Consider the following 21,963-nt stretch of genomic DNA (forward strand, 5'->3'; position numbering starts at 1 on the left):
AGGCCTTGCAAACACAGAGTTTCTGGGTAGGTCTGGGAAAGCTATAGCAAAATGTTCCAGGAAGGACATGCCGGCTGGCACCATCAAAACACATTTTTTTGCCTGCTGCCAAGGCTCCCTAAAGTTACTCTTAAAATTCTGTCCTTGTGTCCTTGCACTTGCAGCATTATCAATGAGACAATTTATTGTTCGTACATTACCACATCATGCAAAACTGCGCATGAACATAGCTGAAGTAGCATAAGAGATAACATTCATTATAAGAGAGCTGGGTGAAAAAATAAAGCTGGCTTCATTCACTCCTACATGGCCTTTGTCTATCTTTGAACCCTTCTCCGCTCTTCACTTTTCAAATATTGGCTAGTGATTTTCTGAGTTTAAAGGCACGTCTGGATTCCTTAATGAAATTACTCACTAATCATTGTACTTTATGTAATTTTGAGTAATATTGATGAAATGCTTTTTGCATAATGACATTATCTGTTAATACCATATCTCCCCCTTGTAATTTTAATACCATTTTCTTTTCTTTTCTCCAACCATTTTCCTGGATTGTTTGCAAACTCATTTTTTTTCTTTTCCCTAATCATTTCCTTCTATTTCATTTATTGTTAACACAGATAATTGTCACTGCAGAAGCTTAAGTTGTCAGGAAACATTTATCTTCTCTGGAAATATCATTTATTATTCTTTTCTTTTTATCTCAACTAAAATAGCTTATACACTGCTCAAAAAAAATAAAGGGAACACTTAAACATCAGACTATAATTCCAAGTAGATCAAACTTCTGTGAAATCAAACTGTCCACTTAGGAAGCAACACTGACAATCAATTTCACATGCTGTTGTGCACATTCAACTTTGTACAGAACAAAGTATTCAATGAGAATATTTCATTCATCCAGATCTAGGATGTGTTCTTTGAGTGTTCCCTTTATTTTTTTGAGCAATATATTTTCTCTTGTTTGTTCTGAACTCACTGTCAAGTTATAACAAAATCTCTAATGAAAGCTTTACTGGCATCCCAAACCATTCTTACATCAATACCTTTATCTAAATTATTTTCAAAAACAAAAAACTCTTCTAGAGTCCTCCATTATTGATTCTTTCTGCAACAGCATTTCATTTAACTTTCATTCCAAAGGTCTAAGAAGTGTTCTTTTATAAACCGCTTATGGAATTATGATCTAGATAAGTATTTGCTAATATCTCAATTTTATAAACTTCGATAGCCAAATTCCTCAAAATCCAAATAATATCTATCTCTGAAAAGGATCTATGTCTTTCAGAGAAATATGCATTGTTGCCAACAAGCTCTAAATTGTCAATTTACTTTATAAAATTTACGCTGTAATTTTAATATTTTTTTCTGAAGTCTGTGGGGAAATCACTCCATTCCAATATTGATAAGAATAGTTCATTGGTGTATCCGTATGACCTTTATGCAAAACTATTCTTGGTATTGATTTGGACATAAATTCCTAATTATATTGACTTCCACCCCAACATAACTACAATTAGTCAGTATAAGTTCTGAAAGTTAGGGGTTTATAACAAACCCAAATGGGTGTTTTCTAACAGTTTTGCATTTCCTGATGGGAATACTTTTTTGCTTATCAGTATTTAGGTTTATTGTTTGTGGGAAGGGTATTACTGAACTATCTTTTCTGTATTAGTTGACTTCTACTTGTTGCCATTTGCTGCCACTCCCTTGGGTTAGGGTGGGAAGAATGGAGGAGGAAGAGGAGGTGGAGGAGGGAGAAGGAAGATTGAGAGGTCAATGATACATTTATTCATTCATTCATTCATTCATTCATTCATTCATTCATTCATTCATTTATTTGTCCAATACACAAATACATAGGAAGAAAAATAGACATGTGATAATATAAAAGAGGGTGAAAGTGAACTTAGAGGAGAGGATATATGAAAGGAAGAGAATATATAAGATAGGTGAAAGAAAGGAAAGACAATTGGACAGGGGACGAGAGGCACACCAGTGCACTTATGTACGCCCCTTACTGGCCTCTTAGGAACCTGGAGAGGTCAATCGTGGAGAGTCTAAGGGAGAAGTGTTGGGGGTTAGGGGTTGACACAACTGAGTCCGGTAATGAGTTCCACGCTTCGATAACTCGATTGTTGAAATCATATTTTTTACAGTCAAGTTTGGCGCGGTTCGTATTAAGTTTGAATCTGTTGCGTGCTCTTGTGTTATTGCGGTTGAAGCTGAAGTAGTCATTGACTGGTAGGACATTGCAGCATATGATCTTGTGGGCAATAGTCAAATCATGTTTTAGGCGCCGTAGTTCTAGGCTTTCTAGGCCCAGGATTGTTAGTCTATTTTCGTAGGATATTCTGTTTCGAGTGGAGGAGTGAAGGGCTCTTCTGGTGAAATATCTTTAGACATTTTCAAGGGTGTTGATGTCTGAGATGTGGTATGGGTTCCAGACAGATGAGCAGTAGTCTAGGATGGGTCTGGCAAAAGTTTTGTAGGCTCTTGTGAGTAGAGTGAGATTGCCTGAGCAGAAGCTGCGTAGGATCAGGTTAACAACTCTAGAGGCTTTTTTGGCGATATTGTTGCAGTGGGCTTTAGCACTTAGGTCATGATTTTTTTTAAAAAAAAATAGCAATACCGCATCACAGCTCTCTTTAGTCAGCAATCTGGGTCCTCATAGAATAGAATAGAAAAGAATTCTTGATTGGCTAAGTGTGATTGGACACACAAGGAATTTGTCATTGGTGTAAATCTTCAGGCTCACACATGGAGTTCCCATATTCTACCTCATCAGATGTTACAAAAATCGCTTGGTGATTGTTTTCCCCACAGTGTTTTTCTCGTAGTGATGGGAAAGGAACAGGAAGTACTGTCCTCAAACTGTTTCACATAAAGTCAGTAAAGTTAGCACCAATCTACTGTGTCATTGCTGAGGTACACTAAAGATTAATGATGAGGACAATACTGTATACAGTATATTTTTCTGCCAGTTTAGAAGAAAGAGCCGGATTGGTGCAGTGGTTAGAGAATCACTTCAGGCTACTTCAGCTAACACAGCCTTCCATCATAGAAACATAGAAACAGAGAAGACTGACGGCAGAAAAAGACCTCATGGTCCATCTAGTCTGCCCTTATAATATTTCCTGTATTTTATCTCAGGCATGTTTAAATTCAGTTACTGTGGATTTACCAACCACGTCTGCTGGAAGTTTGTTCCAAGCATCTACTACTCTTTCAGTAAGATAATATTTTCTCACGCTACATCTAATCTTTCCCCCAACTAACCTCAGATTGTGCCCCTTGTTCTTGTGTTCACTTTGCTATTAAAAACACTTCCCTCCTGGACCTTATTTAACCCTTTAACATATTTAAATGTTTCGATCATGTCCCCCCTTTTCCTTCTGTCCTCCAGACTATACAGATTGAGTTCATTAAGTCTTTCCTGATACGTTTTATGCTTAAGACCTTCCACCATTCTTGTAGCCCGTCTTTGGACCCGTTCAGTTTTGTCAATATCTTTTTGTAGGTGAGGTCTCCAGAACTGAACACAGTACTCCAAATGTGGTCTCACCAGCGCTCTATATAAGGGGATCACAATCTCCCTCTTCCTGCTTGTTATACCTCTAGCTATGCAGCCAAGCATCCTACTTGCTTTTCCTACCGCCCGACCACACTACTCACCCATTTTGAGACTGTCAGAAATCACTACCCCTAAATCCTTCTCTTCTGAAGTTTTTGCTAACACAGAACTGCCAATGCAATACTCAGATTGAGGATTCCTTTTCCCCAAGTGCATTATTTTACATTCCGAAACATTAAACTGCAGTTTCCATTGCTTTGACCATTTATCTAGTAAAGCTAAATCATTTACCATATTACAGACCCCTCCAGGAATATCAACCCTATTGCACACTTTAGAGTCATCGGCAAATAGGCAAACCTTCCCTACCAAACCTTCCCCTATGCCATCCTTTCGAGGTGGGTAAAATGTGGACCCAAATTGTTGGGAGCAATATGCTGATTCTGTAAAAGCACTATGAAGCGGTATGTAAGTCTAAATGCTAAATGCTAAAATATACAGTAGATAGCACTCTCAGTCTAACATTTCTTGAGACTGTCAGGTTAACTGAGGTCATTTGGAGTGGGGATTGCTCATGTGCCTATTTACATATAAATAGTAAGAAGTAATTGTTTAAAGCAGTGTTTCTCAACCTTAGAACGTTAAGATCTCTGCACTTTTTAAAGGTCAGTTCAGTATTGCTTCATACTCATTACAGGAATCAGTACATTCAAAAGTGAGCTGTGAAATTTCATCACAATAGTGAATGTACCATTGCACTACAAGCTTTGCCCTGCACATTCAAAACGAGTTGTGCTTATTGGTAATGTTGATATATTTATTTACATGCCCATTTTAGAGTCACAATGAGGGCTAAAGTGAATATACCACCCCCAAATCACTGTTTACTGTGTCAGTTAGATCAGTGTTTCCCAACCTTGGCAACTTGAAGATATTTGGACTTCAACTCCCAGAATTCCCCAGCCAGCAAATGCTGGCTGGGGAATTCTGGGAGTTGAAGTCCAAATATCTTCAAGTTGCCAAGGTTGGAAAACACTGAGTTAGATCACTGATTCGTGAGCATATTGCCTATGATGACCAGCAGCAGCTCCAGACCAACAGGGTCAAGACCTTTCCTTTTAATCTCCTTTTGCACTGTTACTATAATCCTGACCGCTCCGAGCAAGGAGGTAAACATTAAGCTTCCTATTTAGAGTTTAACCTTGTAACATGTTTTCTGTTGTACCTCCATCACTCTGGACTCGAGGATAGAACGATGCTCTCACATTGCTGGTCTTGCAAAGGGATTGAAGACATGGTTCTTTGTTCAGGTCTTTGGGGAGGATGACTGAAGGTCCTTTTAAGTGGTGGAGGATTGGCTTTGCTCTTCTCTGCTTTGCTGTTTTATGTTGCTTGCTCGCTTGCCATTATATTGTTTTATTCCTCTTAATATTGTTTATTAACGCTCAGAGTCATTGGGAGCAAACTGTACCTTAGGCATAGTATAAATAAAAGGATCCTGTTCTTAAGAATGAAATGACTCTATAGGGTAATGGCACTGGATTCATTCCACAGCAGCTAATTACTCGCCTTGAGGCTCTTCTCTCCTATAGTACCCAATAAAGGAAGAAAAGGACTGTAGAAAACAAACTGAATGAAGGGACATTATCTTTTGCATATATTGATCTTGGACCGGCCAATTTCTTGCCTTTCAGATAATTGAAGAATAGATTTTTGTTTTGTATTTTAATTTTTTTAATCCCACCTTTATTATTTTTATAAATAACTCAACCCATTTATTTATTTATTTATTAGTTGGACTTGTATGCCGCCCCTCTCCGAAGACTCGGGGCGGCTCACAACAAGTAAAAACAGTCACAACAATCCAATTAATTAAAATATTTAACGATTTAAGAAAAACCCCATGTAGTAGCAAACACACACACAAGCATACCATGTATAAATTAACATGCCCAGGGGAGATGTTTAGTTTCCCCATGCCTGACGGCAAAGGTGAGTCTTAAGGAGTTTTCGGAAGGCAGGAAGAGTAGGGGCAGTTCTAATCTCCAGGGGGAGTTGGTTCCAGAGAGCCGGCGCCGCCACAGAGAAGGCTCTTCCCCTGGGACCCGCCAACCAGCATTGTTTAGTTGACGGGACCCGGAGAAGGCCCACTCTGTGGGACCTAATCGGTCGCTGGGATTCGTGCGGCAGGAATCTATCACTAAGTGCTATAGACAATAAGTGTTGCATCTTATGATTCTTTATGAAGGTATTTCTTTCTTTTATGTACAATGAGAGCATATGCACCAAAGACAAATTCCTTGTGTGTCTAATCACACTGGGCCATAATGAATTCAGTTCTGTTCCATTCCATTCCGGGGTGGCGTAGCAGGTAGAGTGCTGCACTGCAGGCCACTGAAGCTAATTGTAGATCTGTAGGTCAGCAGTTCCAATCATCACCTGCTCAAGGTTGACTGAGCCTTCTATCCTTCCGAGGTGGGTAAAATGAGGACCCGGATTGTGGGGGCAATATGCTGGCTCTGTTAAAAAGTGCTATTGCTAACATGTTGTAAGCCGCCCTGAGTCTAAGGAGAAGGGCGGCACAAAAATTGAATAGATAGATAGATAGATAGATAGATAGATAGATAGATAGATAGATAGATAGATAGATAGATAGATAAATTCCATTCTTCCTTCCTCCTCCTATTTTCCCCAAAACAAAAACCCTGTGAGGTGGATTGGGCTGCAAGAAATTGACCCACTCAAGGTCACGCAGCTGGCTTTTATGATAAAGATAGGACTAGAACTCACAGTCTCCTAACTGGCAGCTTATCATTTTTTTGCTTGAAAACTTTATAAAGCCAGGTAGTAAAGCCACCTGATGTTGTAGAATGGAAGAAAGGAGATATTTATTTTCCACAAACCTTTGGGTCTTTTCATCCAGCAGAGCTCCAGCTTTGGGGTAGTAGCTTGCTTTCTCAGTGCTATCACCCATTTTCCAGGAACCATTCTTCCCTAATTTCAGTGCTTATTCTGAGTGTCGTCTCTCCCTGTGCTGTCTTTCCAGTGATTAAAAAATGCAGAGGGGGGAAAAAGAAAGAAATATAATTATATAATGCAGCCTTCATTTTGCTGGAGGATTCAGTGCTTCCTTGGTAGATTGAGGAACTCACAGGATATAACCAAAATTAAACTTTTTTTTTTTTTTAAAAAAAGATGAAATATAACAATATTTTAAAGGTTTTTCTTTTTTTAATAATGCGGCCTTTCAATAGGGAAGGAGATAATTATAAAGCTGTTTGGATTATGGAAAAAAGCTCCTTGATTAAAAACAGAAACTATGCAAAAGACAGTGTAATGCTCCCAGTAGATCATAAGCTGCTGCTGGTCTTCTACCAATTGCTCACTACTGTCCCAAAGCCTGCATTAAACAAGAGATGAGGCAGAGAGATCCAAATTAATATTACGGTGCACAAGAGGTTTGAAAGAAAAAGAATATTCCCATGCATAGCATGAAATAACCTGCATAGACAACATTAAAAAAGTACAACAAAGAATGTTCTTTCTGCGCCAGCTAAGGAAGCTCAAACTGCCCAAGGAGCTGCTGATTCAGTTCTACAGAGGAATCATTGAGTCTGTCATCTGCACCTCTATAACTGTCTGGTTTGGTGCTGCAACCCAACAGGACCGACACAGACTTCAGAGGATAATCAGAATTGCAGAAAAAACAATTGCTGCCAACCTGCCTTCCATTGAGGACCTGTATACTGCACAAGTCAAAAAGAGGGCGGGTAAAATATTTACTGACCCCTCACATCCTGGACACAAATTGTTTCAACTCCTACCCTCAAAACGTCGCTACAGAGCACTGCACACCAAGACAACTAGACACAAGAACAGTTTTTTCCCGAACGCCATCACTCTACTAAACAAATAATTCCCTCAACACTGTCAGACTTTCTACTAAATCTGCACTTCTATTCTACTAGTTTTCCTCATCATTCCTATCACCCATTTCCTCCCATGTTGACTGTATGACTGTAACTTGTTGCTTGTATCCTAAGATTTTTATTATTATTGCTTCTTCATTGCTTATTTGACCCCTATGACAATCATTAAGTGTTGTACCACATGATTCTTGACAAATGTATATTTTATTTTATGTATGCTGAGAGCATCTGCACCAAGACAAATTCCTTGTGTGTCCAATCACACTTGGCCAATAAAATTCTATTCTATTCTATTCTATAAAACAAAGTTTCCTATGTTCTACAAAGAAAGAGAGACATTTTTTTTCACATGCAGGAAAAAGAAAAAAGTATCTAATGTTGAATTCCTGCTAGACTTTTTAATCTTTTTTCTTCTGAGAAATAATGCTCCCCAAAGCATCGTTTTTCATGGATTTCCTCTTTTCTCAGATACTCCACTAAATTAATGTTGAGGTTGCTGGGAAGATGGAAGGAATCCTTTTTGTTTCCTTAGCATTGGTGCACAGCTTGTCAGTTTCTGCCTTCACATTTTAAAAGACCTAAGGTTTTCTGGAAATCTGAGGTGGTTATAGTACTTTGACTGGTGATCATGTGACCAAAAACTTTTCTACCTCCTGGAAATGCCTATTCCGGGTCTGTCTGTTTGTGAATAATTGGATTTGTCTGGCAAGCAAAGAAATTATGTACAGCACCAATTGCAGTAGTTCACACCTTGTGAGTTCAACTTATATTACTTTTATATTTTTTATTTTTATTTTTATTTTATTTATTTCAGGGGTCGACAAAGTTGTTCAGAATCTAGGAGCCAGCCAAAAAATTTAGGAGCCAGAATTTTTTTTAAGCAAACTTGGTTTTTTGCCGAGTCTCCACCTGACATCGCTTTCACCCCCTCTGTCTCCTCCTTCCTCTCTCATCTCTTTCCTTCCTCTCCCTCCCTTTCTCTCTTTCCTTTCTCTCCCTTTCTGTCTATCCTTTCTATCTCTCACCCCTTCTCCCTCTTTCATTCCCTTTCTCTCCCTCCCTTTCTCTCTCATTCCTTTCTCTCCCTCTTTCCTTCCTATCTCTCTTTCTTTTTCTCCCTCCTTCATATCTTCTTTCTCTCCCCCTTCCTCCCTCTTTCCTTTCTCCCCCTCCCTTTCTCTTCCTTTTTCTCTATCCTTTCTACTTCTTACTCTTTCTTTCTCTCCCTCCTTCATTCAATTTTCTCTCCCTCCCTTTCTCTCCCTTTCTCTCTCTTTCCTTTCTCTCCCTCCCTTTCTCTTCCTTTTTCTCTATCCTTTCTACTTCTTACTCTTTCTTTCTCTCCCTCCTTCATTCAATTTTCTCTCCCCCCCTTCCTCCCTCTTTCCTTTCTCTCCCTCCCTTTCTCTTCCTTTTTCTCTATCCTTTCTACTTCTTACTCTTTCTTTCTCTCCCTCCTTCATTCAATTTTCTCTCCCCCCCTTCCTCCCTCTTTCCTTTCTCCCCCTCCCTTTCTCTTCCTTTTTCTCTATCCTTTCTGCTTCTTACTCTTTCTTTCTCTCCCTCCTTCATTCAATTTTCTCTCCCTCCCTTACTCTCTCTTTCCTTTCTCTCCCTCCCTTGTTCTCCCCTGGGGCTGCCTGTGCCTGCCCTGCACCACCCAACACGGACGGACAGCCCCCGGTTGTCGGTTCGTCGCCCCCCACCCCCCCACGGAGGGAGATCAGGCTGGCGAGGGCGGTAGAACTACGTCACCAGCCACTGGAGGGAGATCGGGCTGGCGGGGGCGGCGAATCCACCTCCACAGCCGCGCGGAGGGAAATCCGGTAGGCGGGCGGGTGGCCGCGGCTCCCTGCGCGCCCCTGGAAAAGCGTACAGGGAACGGTGCCCGGGGCCGCTTTAGCCGCCCCCCGCTCCCCCCGCCATCTCCCCGCGACTGCCTGTGCCGCTGCAGCCGCGCCCCCCCCCCCCGCTCCCACCGCCAGTGCCGACAGGGAACCTTCAGCTGGGCGGGCGCTGCCGTGCCGGTGCCTCCGACCTCCCGGTTCCTGCTCGATGCCGCGGTTTCTGGCGCTCTCCTGCTGGGCCCCAAAGAAGGAAGGCGGGAAAAAGGCGCGAAGAATGGAGCTCTCCTTCCTGCCTGCCTTCTTTGGGACCCAGCAGGAGAGCGCCAGAAACCGCGGCATCGGGCAGGAGCGGAGAGGTCAGAGGCACCGCAGCGCCCTGCCCAGGCGGCACACCGGTTGGGAAACGCTGACATACAGTACAGCAGGCAACATTTTCTAGGCGCCAGACAACATTTTCTAGGCGCCACTGGCGACCAGGCGCCTGGGTTTGTCGAACCTTGATTTATTTGTTTTGTCAAGTACGTACTGGTAGTATACAAATATATAACAATATTTATATACATGATACTAGTAAAAGAGAAACATTAGGACAGGGGACAAAAGGCACTCTGGTGCACTTATGCATGCCCCTTACTGACCTCTTAGGAATCGGAAGAGGAAGAGGTCAACAGTGGATACTCTTAATGGTAAATTTTGGGGGGCTAGGTGATGACAACAGAAATATATTTTATAAGTCAATAATACATGAAAGGTATTTCCTTGCCATAATGAATGTGCACTACCTTTTCAGAGGTTGACATATGATAAGTCTATATATATATTATGTTGCTCCCCACCCCTACCTCTTCATCTGCTGTTCCTTGTACACCTGGATGTGTGCATTGGGAAACTTTTCAGAATAGGTACAGGCATGGGGCTCTATATTTGGATACATATGGTTAGCACAGACTTTCATTTGCATATAATTGAAATATGCTAGGTAACAAGTTGAGGTAACAGATTTTTGCTGGATTGATTTGCTGTTTGATGCTAATTATACTCTTATTTTAATTCTAGAAACCTTGGGAAATCTGGATTAAGAGTTTCTTGTTTGGGACTGGGTGAGTATGTTATGTTTCAGAGTGTCCCTGTGTATATTTGTTGGACATACTGGTTAATTTGCGTAATTTTGTTGATATTAATACCAAATAAGTAACGGAATAAAATACAGTGATACCTCATCTTACAAACGCCTCGTCATACAAACTTTTCGAGATACAAACCCGGGGTTTAAGATTTTTTTGCCTCTTATTACAAACTATTTCCACCTTACAAACCCACCGCCGCTGCTGGGATGCCCCGCCTCCGGACTTCCGTTGCCAGCGAAGCACCCGTTTTTGCGATGCTGGGATTCCCCTGAGGCTCCCCTCCATTGGAAACCTCACCTCCGGACTTCCATTGCCAGCGAAGCACCCGTTTTTGCGATGCTGGGATTCCCCTGCTGGGATTCCCTGCAGCATCGCAAAAACACAGAATTCGGCTGGCAAAAGGGTTGAATTTTGGGCTTGCACGCATTAATTGCTTTTCCATTGATTCCTATGGGAAAAATTGTTTTGTCTTACAAACTTTTCACCTTAAGAACCTCGTCCCGGAACCAATTAAGTTTGTAAGACAAGGTATCACTGTACTGTGACAATTATTTGTGTTCAAAATCATAGTGATGTTGCTTTTTCCTCTTTGACAATCAAATAGACGTGATAGTACTATCCTATAGCAGTGATGGCAAACCTTTTTTCCTCAGGTGCCGAAAGAGCATGGGCGCGTGCTATCGCTCATTCGCGAGTGCCCACATCCATCGTTCAGTGCCTGGGGAGGGCAAAAACAGCTTCCCTCACTCCCCAGAGGCCCCCTGGAAGCTGTGGAGAATGGCCTGTTTCCCAACTTCTGGTGGGCCCAGTAGGCTTGTGTTTCACCCACCACAGGTTCCTAAGGCTTCCCTGGAGCCAGGGTAGGGTAAAAAAACCCTTCCCCATCCCCCTGGAGGCTCTCTGGAAGCCAAAAATGCCCTCCCAGAGCCTCTGTCTGAGCCAAAAATCAGCTGGCTGGCAAACACATGCACATTGGAGCTGAGCTAGGGCAATGACTTGCGTGCTAGCAGATATGGCTCCGTATCCCACCTGTGGCATCCGTGCCATAGGTTTGCCATCACTGTCCTATAAGCATATTCACTGTATTTGTGCTTCTTGGTGCCCCAATAGTAAGATCAGTTGTTAACTCTTTATTGTACTTTTATTGTCTCCAATGAGAAGATTTCACCCATTTTCCTATATTGGGAGCTAGGCAACTTGGCCATTTATAGCTTAGATGCAGCCTGCTGGCTTCTCCATAGGTTGGACTATAATTTTCATTATTCCTGAGCCACCTACTGTATATTGATTTGGGAAAGACGGGCACTAATTCATCACATGAATGCTGTTCAAGGCAACATAAATTGAATGGATAGATGTGTTTCAAGGAGTGCCTGGATAGATAACAAAAAATAAGACACATGTATGTTTGATATTTAATTTGATTTGGGAGCATGCAGAATGCTTCATCTGACATGAAGTCAGATTCCTACTTCTGCAAAACTGTTCTTTAGACAGAAATTGTCACCTAAATGGGGACGTTCCTAAGGAATACATATCCTTGTTTGTTTTTTTAGAACCATCATCTTCATTTATTTTCAGATTCAACTGGTCTCGCCGTGCAGTATTATAATGCATTGGATTTGCCCGCAATTACCATGTTAAGAAATTCTAAATAGAATGAAAATAAGAATAATTTGAAAAGCAATCATATTACCTATAGATTCAAATTTTCCTTCTGCGAAAAAAAGATTTGGAGAGGAAGAAAGATGAAAAGAACATTCAGGGACTATTATTTAAAGGTTATATGGTCCTAAACCTTCAAAATAGGTTAAGATCACAATTTCCAGTGTGGCTTGACTATACTTAACAACAACATTCTAATAGTCTAAATATTTGAAATGCTAGGCTGTGGTTTATTCTTTGATCAGTTCAAAATAACATACTGAGAAAATAGTTTTTAAATTTCACCTTGCAGCAGTGTTATCAATGTAGGATGAACATGTATTTGATCCGTAATCTCAACTAAAGCATCCAACCATCTTAATTAAACAAAAAATATCCACTAGCCCAAGAATGAGTCATCTGCAACATATAATAATAATTTAATAATAATAATTTATTAGATTTGTATGCCACCCCTCTCCGCAGACTTGGGGCGGTTCACAACAATAAACTATATACTATAGTTTAAGCCAGACCTGGGCAAGGGCCGCATCCAGCCCACCCGCTATCTGTGATCGATCCGCGGAGGTCGGGGTCCACTCCAGTGCGAGAATGAAAGAGCTCACCGCGTCTGCCGGGACTCCTCCGGTTCCTGCTTTCCTGTTGAATCATGAGGAAAGCAGGAACCGGAGGAGTCCCGGCAGAGGCGGTGAGCTCTTTCATCCTCGCACTGGAGCGGACCCCGACCTCCTACCGAGAACAGCCCAGCACAGAAACCATGCAAACACTCCAGCGCAGTGACTGTGGTGCACCGTGTTGCCGTAAAGCAAACAATTAGGGGTCTGTAGAGTGAGTCTGGCCTGTTTAGGTCAGGCCAGGGTCTGGGTCTTTACAGTATTGGGTAGAACTGAGTTAATTATATTGGTCCGGCCCTCTAAAACCTTCCAAATTTCTCATGCGGCCCCATGGCAAAATTAATCACCCACCAGTGGTCTAAGCACTATACTAGTCATGATGTAGGACAGAAAGGCAGAGGACTACTAGAGTATCATTATGAAGAGTAGCTAGCAGTCTGAAGATGGAATGAAACTTGATCAATCTCATAATATATGTACAGACTCAACCATACTTTTAACTAGAGAACTATGAACATCCTATGCCTAAAACACTAGGGGATTCTTGGAAACTAGATATTCAGAGAAATCAGCCATCAACAGACAAACATAAACTACATTTATACATCATTCAAAAATGACAAAAAAACTAAGCAGAAAATAAGATCAGAATACATCCTTTTTAAAGCCTACACCAAGATAAACGGATTAATATCAGACAAATAATCAAGCAGAAAATCATATCCCCCAAAAAAGAACTATCAAGAAGAAAACTACAGTACATACCCCAAAACCACGCACCTGCCAAAACTGACAGGAAAAGCTGCTGTATATAAACAAGGAGCAATTCCCATATTCACTAGTAGTGATGAAGTTACTTAGCTGGGTAATGAAACATCTGCAAGGAAATGACCAACTCAGAGAGCACATAGCATGTGTGTGGCCAAACCTTGTGTAAGAGCATGGATGTAACATAGAAAAAATGATTGGAATCCTGGAGTCACAATTTTGAGATGAGCAGCTATGTAGATAGGAGAATGAATGAATGAATGAATGAATGAATGAATGAAGGAAGGAAGGAAGGAAGGAAGGAAGGAAGGAAGGAATGTATTCTTCATAGTTAGGAAATAAATGAGGATTCAGTATGAGAAATAAGAATCCAGGCAGAGCAGTCAGCTAATACATTCTTCTGCATTTATATTCAGTTGAAAACTTTATTGTTATATTCTCATTTATTCTCATGTAACCTACCCTGGGATGAATTATATCATGGAAGTTGGAGTAAATACTCTTCCAACTGAAGCTTAAATTCTGATGATTTCATAACTGTTTGTCTCCTAGAATTACAGCGAAAGCTACATACTGATAAATGTGTCTATGTTGTCACTAGGAGTTTGAGCTTCACTTGAGGGTATTTTTTATCATTTTTCATCTTTTACATACAGTAGCTTCCAAGATAAAGATCTATGCAAGTGTTAATCAGAAATACTGCATTTAAATTAAAGACAACTTTGAAACCCTTATTTTAAAAACGTGGGACTGTTTATGCAAACCTTCGGTGAAGAGGAATCTGGCACAATTTGTGCATCTTACTGTGTTGCTATGAGACATAAGAACTTCAGTGCTGTGGAATCCCTAGATGACAGCAAAATGTAATAATCAAATCTGACAGTTCCCAAAGCTTTATAGAGCCCGAAATCAGATTTATCTTGAGGAAATGTATCACATAGTTTTGATCAGAGTGAGTCTGTCCACTGAATTATTATTGGAACTTGGTTGTCCATAAATTATTTTTAAATGACTTTCTAGCTATTAAGTCAACTCAAAATAAGTGTTAATCACTATTCTTACTGCAGACTTATATTATACTTATACATTACAGAAGAAATTCTTAATTCCTAACACAGAAGCTTCATTTACTTACCACCTAAATCATAGCTCATTTTACCTGAATTTTGCTTGAGGAAAAATTCCTACATGTTAATGTGACTTCCTAAAGATGTCCCTTAGAGTACACAAAAACACGGAAGTCCAGAGGTGGAGTTTCCCATGTAGGGGAGCCTTGGGAATCCCAGCAGCGCAAAAACGGGCGCTTCAGCTGGCAAAAGGGATGAGTTTTGGGCTTGCACGCATTAATTGCTTTTCCATTTATTCCTATGGGAAACATTGTTTCGTCTTACAAACCTTTCACCTTACAAACCTCGTCCCGGAACCAATTAAGTTCATAAGACGAAGTATCAATGTATTGGGCCATTACCACGATATCAGCAGTGGTTGATCATATAGGAAATAATTATTTGTACTTTTGCCTTTAAAAAATTCCACCTGGATAGATAATACTATTCCATCTTTTAAAGTTTTGTTTTTATAAAATACATTTCATTTGCATAGCCCAAAATAGGCATTTTTTTTGTATAACCCTAACTTTGCAAATAAAATGAATGGTTGCCACAAACTTATTATAAATACTTGCCTGGGTGGTCCAGAATGCTAAGAATCCCCTTGGAAATACACAAAAGTGGCTCACCAAGGAGAAATGTGCATATGATCTTCCTCCGACAGCTCTTTGAGTGAGAAATTTAATTGGCTTTTTTCATCCCTTTCAGCTGGTAATCAATTGGAAGCGTTGAATGTAGTGGTATTTCAGTCCAAAATGTTTCATTAACAACATATTTAACAGCAAGCTTCAAAACATTTGATATTTAGGAAATGTTTGCTACATGTGCTGCTCTAAAGGGAGCAATGCTTAATCCATTAATGATTCCAAACTAGCTCAGTACATTGTTGCCCACCCCCAGATTCTGAGTCATGCACTTTGGGAAGTTAGACTATAAGAATAGGCAGAACATGGGGAGGGAATGAATAGCAGTCTCTCTTTTTTTAATAGTATTGCCATCATGTCCAGCATTTTGAATCAGTGTTGTGGCTTTTGCTGAAATCTATGGTAAGTCAACCAGGTCCTGGTTATCCAAACGTGCTTTTTTTCAAGAGGCAACTGGACTTTCATTGTTTTTCTTCGAAGATGTTTTGCTTCTCGTTCTCCCCGAATGGTGGAGAAGGGAAGAACTCATATTCCTTGAACTCTTTCTGTTCTGCCGGGCTCTCTGGTAGGAGCCTCCCGAAAATTCAAGGGTACAAATTTTAGATACATGTTTGAAAACTCAAAACAATGTTCTTTATCCCAAAATTCAAAATAAACTAAGCACTCTTTTTGTATTGCAAAGAGCACTTGTCCCAAAACAACCGGGTAGTCTGTACAATTAACCTTAAGCAGTCATTAAGTACTTAGCTAGCAGCTGTGAAGAAACTTTACACCCCTTCTTCTTCCAACGAAGTGAGACACACACACACGTTGCTCTGCTTTGTTTTCAAAGGCATGAAAAATCAACAAGTAAAGTCCAGAAACCAGCAACCCAGGATTCCTGACGAACTGCGATCAAGTGCTCTTCCACAATGGCCAAACCCACATGCTGCTATTTATAGCAGCAGCCCTAATTACTGGAGCCCCACCTAAACACAGGTGGCCGCTCTTATCTCCTGTAGTATGTCCTTACTTGGTCTTTTCTATGCATAATTCTGCGCTTGCGTGGATCCAAAACGTCTTCATCTGAATCAATGGAAGATAAGGGAGATTGACTGCCTGGGCTGTGTGCCAAGCCCCCCTCTGCCGAGTCACTCCCACCTTCTTCTTCGTCCGAGGAAACTAAACTCTGAACTGACTCTGTCGGCAATAAAACAGGGCTGTGACATGTTGAAGTTTCCCCTGCATCCACCTCCACATTCCCTGGGGCAGGAGCTGGGCCAGAGCCAACCACAACACTTTCTAAGCGTCATTGAGCCCACTTGGAAGACCCTGAGGGTACTTATTCTCCGGGAGAGTGCTAATGGCCCAGTGACTGAAGGGAATATATGGATGGGAAGCTTAACACTTTGATTTTCCTTGAAGATGTTTAGATGTTTACTTTGTTTTTCCTTGGAGATAAGCCCAGTTGTCTCTTTAAGAAAGCACTTTTAGAACTCTGCTGACATTGTTCTGCAAAATACTGAAGTCACAAGGAAGAAGGTGTCACGCTGAATATTGACAGCCCCAGAGACATTCAGAGACATTCAGAGTTATTAAGTAATTAAATAGTTAACAGTGTGTGTGTTTTATTAGCTCCTCCTATTATGATGTAAAATTCTGCCACATCATTTATGCATCACATCCGTCCTCCTGAGATTCTCCATTTTATATTTTTAATCCTTTGTTAGCTGCCAAGATGTAAAGACGCATTTTATATGCCTCTTATGGCATTCTTTATTTTTCTACTTTTATAATAAAAAGAAACCTTGTTTGAAAGCAGATTCTTTCTTTTAATCCATCGACCTCCAGAAATGATTTATTATAGTCCACGCGGGCTGTAATTTATTGCCTATTTCTGTCAGAAGGGAATAGATTGTGTCTACATGGTTGAGCATAGTGTTACATTTTTTTCAAGCGGCGTGCAATCCCTTATATAGAGGGTCGCCGCTCGTCCTCCTGGAAGTTCATCATTCCCACATCCTCCTCCCTCTCTGAACAGACCGCTGGCAGTGGTGGGTCCCGTGTGCTCCCGCCACCACCGCAAATGCCACCAACCATGAGGCGGCCAATGGTCCCTTCTCCTTTTTTGAAATTGTCATTCAACTTTTGGAAACTTATATTGGATTTGCAATTAGATTTATAGCAGTAAAGATGTTTGAGAATTGAATATGTCAGAATAAACTAATCTGATCCACAAGTCCTTGAATAGGTTTATACATTTACATTTATTCCTCATTTATTTGGATTTTTCCATACCGCCCCTAATTTACAAAAAAAAAAAGTATGATTTTTATTTTATTTATTAATTGGATTTGTATGCCGCCCCTCTCCGAGGACTCGGGGCGGCTTGCAACATATCAAAAGTACAAAACAGTATACGTCTCAAACAGTATACATCTCAAAACATAATTTTATAGACCTATAGCATGAGTATTTCAGGAATAAATGTATTTTAAAATGTATATTTTGTTAGAAAATTGTTTATATGTAGGCATTGTGATCTAGATTAACAAATCTATGAGAAAGAAGATTTATTCAAGACATATTGAAAGGAAATAGTAATTCGGTGATGAAGTATTCCCCATATCCCAAGTTCTGCCATCAACCAACATTTCAGTTATCCATCCATTCATTCATCTTAGTTGCTTCAAGATTCCTCTGGATCAGAGGTATGGAATGGAACTAGAAGGGATCCGATTCAAACTTCCTTTTGTCTATTCCTTTCTAGTCTACATTGTTATTGAATCCGTAGATTCAATAATAGACAAAGAGCATCAGAGGGTGGAAAAAGCCAAAAGCCTTACTTTTTTAGTGAAGAGGCCATGAAGCCAAAAGAACCAAATGAAGCAAAAGAATCAACTTATCCCAACTTATCCTAACTAATCCTAAAACATATACATACTTTATTATTATTATTATTTATTTATTTATTTTGTCCAATACACAATGAGGGTTTTAGTGGGTATATATCTATATACACATAGTAAAATACATAATGGAGGTTATAGAGGATATACTCATAGTAAAATATATCTAAGAAAGAATAGAAGAGAAGATATAGTAATAGAACATATCAATGAAAGAATAGAAGAAGAGCTATAGGAATAGAAGAAAGGTATAGGAGATATAGGAAAGCAATAGGACAGGGGACGGAAGGCACTCTTGTGCACTTGTACTCGCCCCTTACTGACCTCTTAGGAATCTGGATAGGTCAACCATAGATAATCTAAGGGTAAAGTGTTGGGGGTTTGGGGATGACACTATGGAGTCCGGTAATGAGTTTCACGCTTCGACAACTCGGTTACTGAAGTCATATTTTTTACAGTCAAGTTTGGAGCGGTTAATATTAAGTTTAAATCTGTTGTGTGCTCTTGTGTTGTTGTGGTTGAAGCTGGGTTAACTTATTAATCCTAACTGTATGCTAATTTATTTCACACAGCACCTTTTATAATAATCTGTTTTCTATGACCTAATGCAGTTCTAAATGATACTGTAATTCATGAGCCTGCCAACCTCATAGATAAGGCTGCAGGTATAGCATAGATATTTACAAGAAACCTTGTGAGAAGCTAGGTAAAAGAATGTGCTTAATGGTGCCAGCCAGAACTCCCATCCTTTCTCATGATCTCATTCGAAACTGTCCGTTTCTGAGAACATGAATTTTCCCTCAACCTTCCAGGCCTACCCAGAAATCTGTCATTGAAAAGCCTGAGCAAAACTCATTCTAACTTATGCTAACAGCATAAGGCGACAAAGTACAGTGATCCCCCGATCGTTGCGAGGGTTCCGTTCCAGGACCCCCCGCAACGAGCGGGTTTTCGCAAAGTAGCGCTGCGGAAGTAAAAACACCATCTGCGCATGTGCAGATGGTGTTTTTACTTCTGCAGCGCTAGCGAGGAGCCGAAGATTGGGGGCGGCGCGGCTGTTTTAAAACGTCGCCGCCGACATGGGGGGCTCGCTAGCACCCCCCCTAACCCGGGTTGGGGGTTCGGGGGGTGCTAGCGAGCCCCCCATGTCAGCGGTGAAGTTTTAAAATACCCGCGCCGCTTTCCAATGAGTCCCGAAGACAAACATCAAACTTCCGCGTTTGTCTTCGGGACTCATTGGAAAGCGGCGCGGGTGTTTTAAAATGTCGCCGCCGACATGGGGGGCTCGCTAGCACCCCCCCGAACCCCCAACCCGGGTTTGGGGGGGTGCTAGCGAGCCCCCCATGTCGGCGGCGACGTTTTAAAACACCCGCGCGCCTTCCCAACTGAGCCCTCAAGCCAAGCGCCAAAGGCGAACTTCTGCGCTTGGCTTGAGGGCTCAGTTGGGAAGGCGCGCGGGTGTTTTAAAACGTCACCGCCGACATGGGGGGCTCGCTAGCACCCCCCCGAACCCCCAACCCCGGTTTGGGGGGGTGCTAGCGAGCCCCCCATGTCGGCGGCGACGTTTTAAAACACCTGCGCCGCTTCGCAGCTGTCTCCTGAAGCCGAACGCGGAAGTTAGTGTTCGGCTTCAGGAGACAGCTGCGAAGTGGCGCGCGTGTTTTAAAACGTCGCAGCCGGTCTGGGGGGGCTTTCCAGCAACCCCCGAGCCCGGGTTGGGGGCTCGGGGGTTGCTGGAAAGCCCCCCCAGGCCGGCTCCGATCGTTTTAAAACAGGCGCGCCGTTCTCCGCTGACTCCTGGCGAACTTCCCGGGCGAAGGGCGAAGGGCGGGCGAGCGGGTGCTGGGGGGGGCTTCGCCCTCCCTCCAGCAAGAGGGGGAAGACCCAGGGAAGCCGCCCAGCAGCTGATCTGCCCGGTGCCATCTACGCATGTGTGCCCATAGAAAAAAAGGGCACGCATGCGCAGATGGTGTTTTGACTTCCGGGTTCAAAAATCGCAAATTACCCTGTTCGCAATGGTCGGGGACGCAATAACCGGGGGATCACTGTATCCGTATGTGGTTAGGGCTTGCCCAACAATGTGACCTTAGACCTTCACAAGGAATACTACACATTGTACCTTTTTTGGAGATCTGAGGTGACAGGATTTCTTAGTCTCAGACAATATTAGTAGAAGAGTCTAGAAGGGAGACTTGTATATATTTCTATTCAATTTTTATACCACCCATCTCAGGCAACGACCTTGGGCAGCTTACAGTTCCATAGCAATTGAATATTATTCCTTGTAGGGTGACCTGATCCGACACTTTTGGTGATATTTTACTAGCAGTTGCAATAATTAAACGGTAGGTAGGTAGGTAGGTAGGTCGGTCGGTCGGTCGATAGATTAGTGTGTGTAGGTGTATGTAATATGATATATTACTTTTTATAATAAACATTTGTGTCATAAATAAATCTGTGCAGACCTCTGAAGAGAGAACATTTGGCCTGGCTGATATTAAAAACAATGCACATAATGACCCAAAACATAATTTTAATTATGATGTACAAGTTTTTAAGCTGTGTGACCCGGAGGTTGCTGTCTCTCCAGGCTTTTATTATATTATACAGTATAACTTTAGTTTACTCACTCCCAGGCTATAAATATTAAATTTCATTTATGCCATTGCAAATTAAGGCCAACCTTTGGGTCTTAAGATAGACTCAAAAAACTGCCTGAGTCATTTGGAGTTGGGTGATGGCTAAATCAAATAAATTAAATTAAATTAAATCTCTCAACTATCCATTTGTATACAGTAATTATGACTCTGAAGCAAGTTATTCATCTTGTGGCTATAATATTGATTCAGAATCACCTGTTTCAAGAATATTATTGATTGATTTTGTCTTGAGAGTCCGTTTTGTAATAGCTTGTTGAAGCCATCAAGTAGCATGCTCACTTTTTATGCTCTGGATTTTCATGTTCTAACTTGTGGACAAAAGCATTTGTACTCTGTCTCTGCCTCTATACTTAAATGTACTTTAAAGTATTGTTCATAACCATTTTTCTTAAATTGCTTTTGAATTGGTTTAAGATTTGTCTCTTTCCTTTGCTAATATGTTATTACAGAAATAAATATTGTAAGAGCTTTCACAGAGAATTAAAGAATTTGTGAAAGCATATTTTACAGCTGAAAAAAGTATGCACTGTGCATATTTTAACTACCATTATTTGTATTACTTCATTCCTGTGTGGTAATTTTTTAAAACATTTGCTCTGTCAATCACTCTTACCACCCCTCCGGTTTTGTTCATTTTCTTCTGCAGAATAGCACAGAATTTCTTTAATTCACCCTAATGTGCCATGCTATTTTGCTTGCTGAATTTGTATATCTCTAAGAATGTAATTAGCTTCAGGTTTTGTACTTTTTACATTCTGCAATAAACTTTATGCATCAAAATATGCATAATAATGTTTTGAAAAACTATTAGGAAAATGAATTTGCAAAAAAAGAGTGTATATTAGCATAAATTGAAAGCAATGTATCCACAAATGACTTTGTGTACAATAATCCATAGAAATTTGCATATCCATAAATGAATGTGAATATGGGTCAGAATTAACTATACAGTACATGAAAATATGCAATACTGGACAAACATTTCTATTTGTACATCTTTGGTGTTCTTTTCTTCAGGCAACCTCAGGTAACCAGTATTTCTCTCAAATATAGTCCCAATATATCTGGAGATGCTAGAATCACAGGAAGAAATAAATGTTAAAATTCATATCTTCATTTCAAATGCAAAAACAAATCA

The 21,963-nt window shown here is 40.9% G+C and overlaps 1 protein-coding gene across 3 annotated transcripts in view; it reads left to right on the forward strand.

Annotated features, from left to right (window-relative positions):
- Positions 1-21,963, forward strand: part of KCNAB1 (potassium voltage-gated channel subfamily A regulatory beta subunit 1) — a 222,693-nt gene that overhangs the window by 132,196 nt on the left and 68,534 nt on the right. For all 3 annotated transcript variants that reach the window (XM_070753499.1, XM_070753500.1, XM_070753501.1), the window contains exon 2: positions 10,407-10,450. In XM_070753499.1, the coding sequence (XP_070609600.1) occupies positions 10,407-10,450 (44 nt within the window). The remainder of the gene's footprint in view (positions 1-10,406; positions 10,451-21,963) is intronic.

Source organism: Erythrolamprus reginae, chromosome 5 (genome assembly GCF_031021105.1).
Source record: "Erythrolamprus reginae isolate rEryReg1 chromosome 5, rEryReg1.hap1, whole genome shotgun sequence".
NCBI lineage: Eukaryota > Metazoa > Chordata > Lepidosauria > Squamata > Dipsadidae > Erythrolamprus > Erythrolamprus reginae.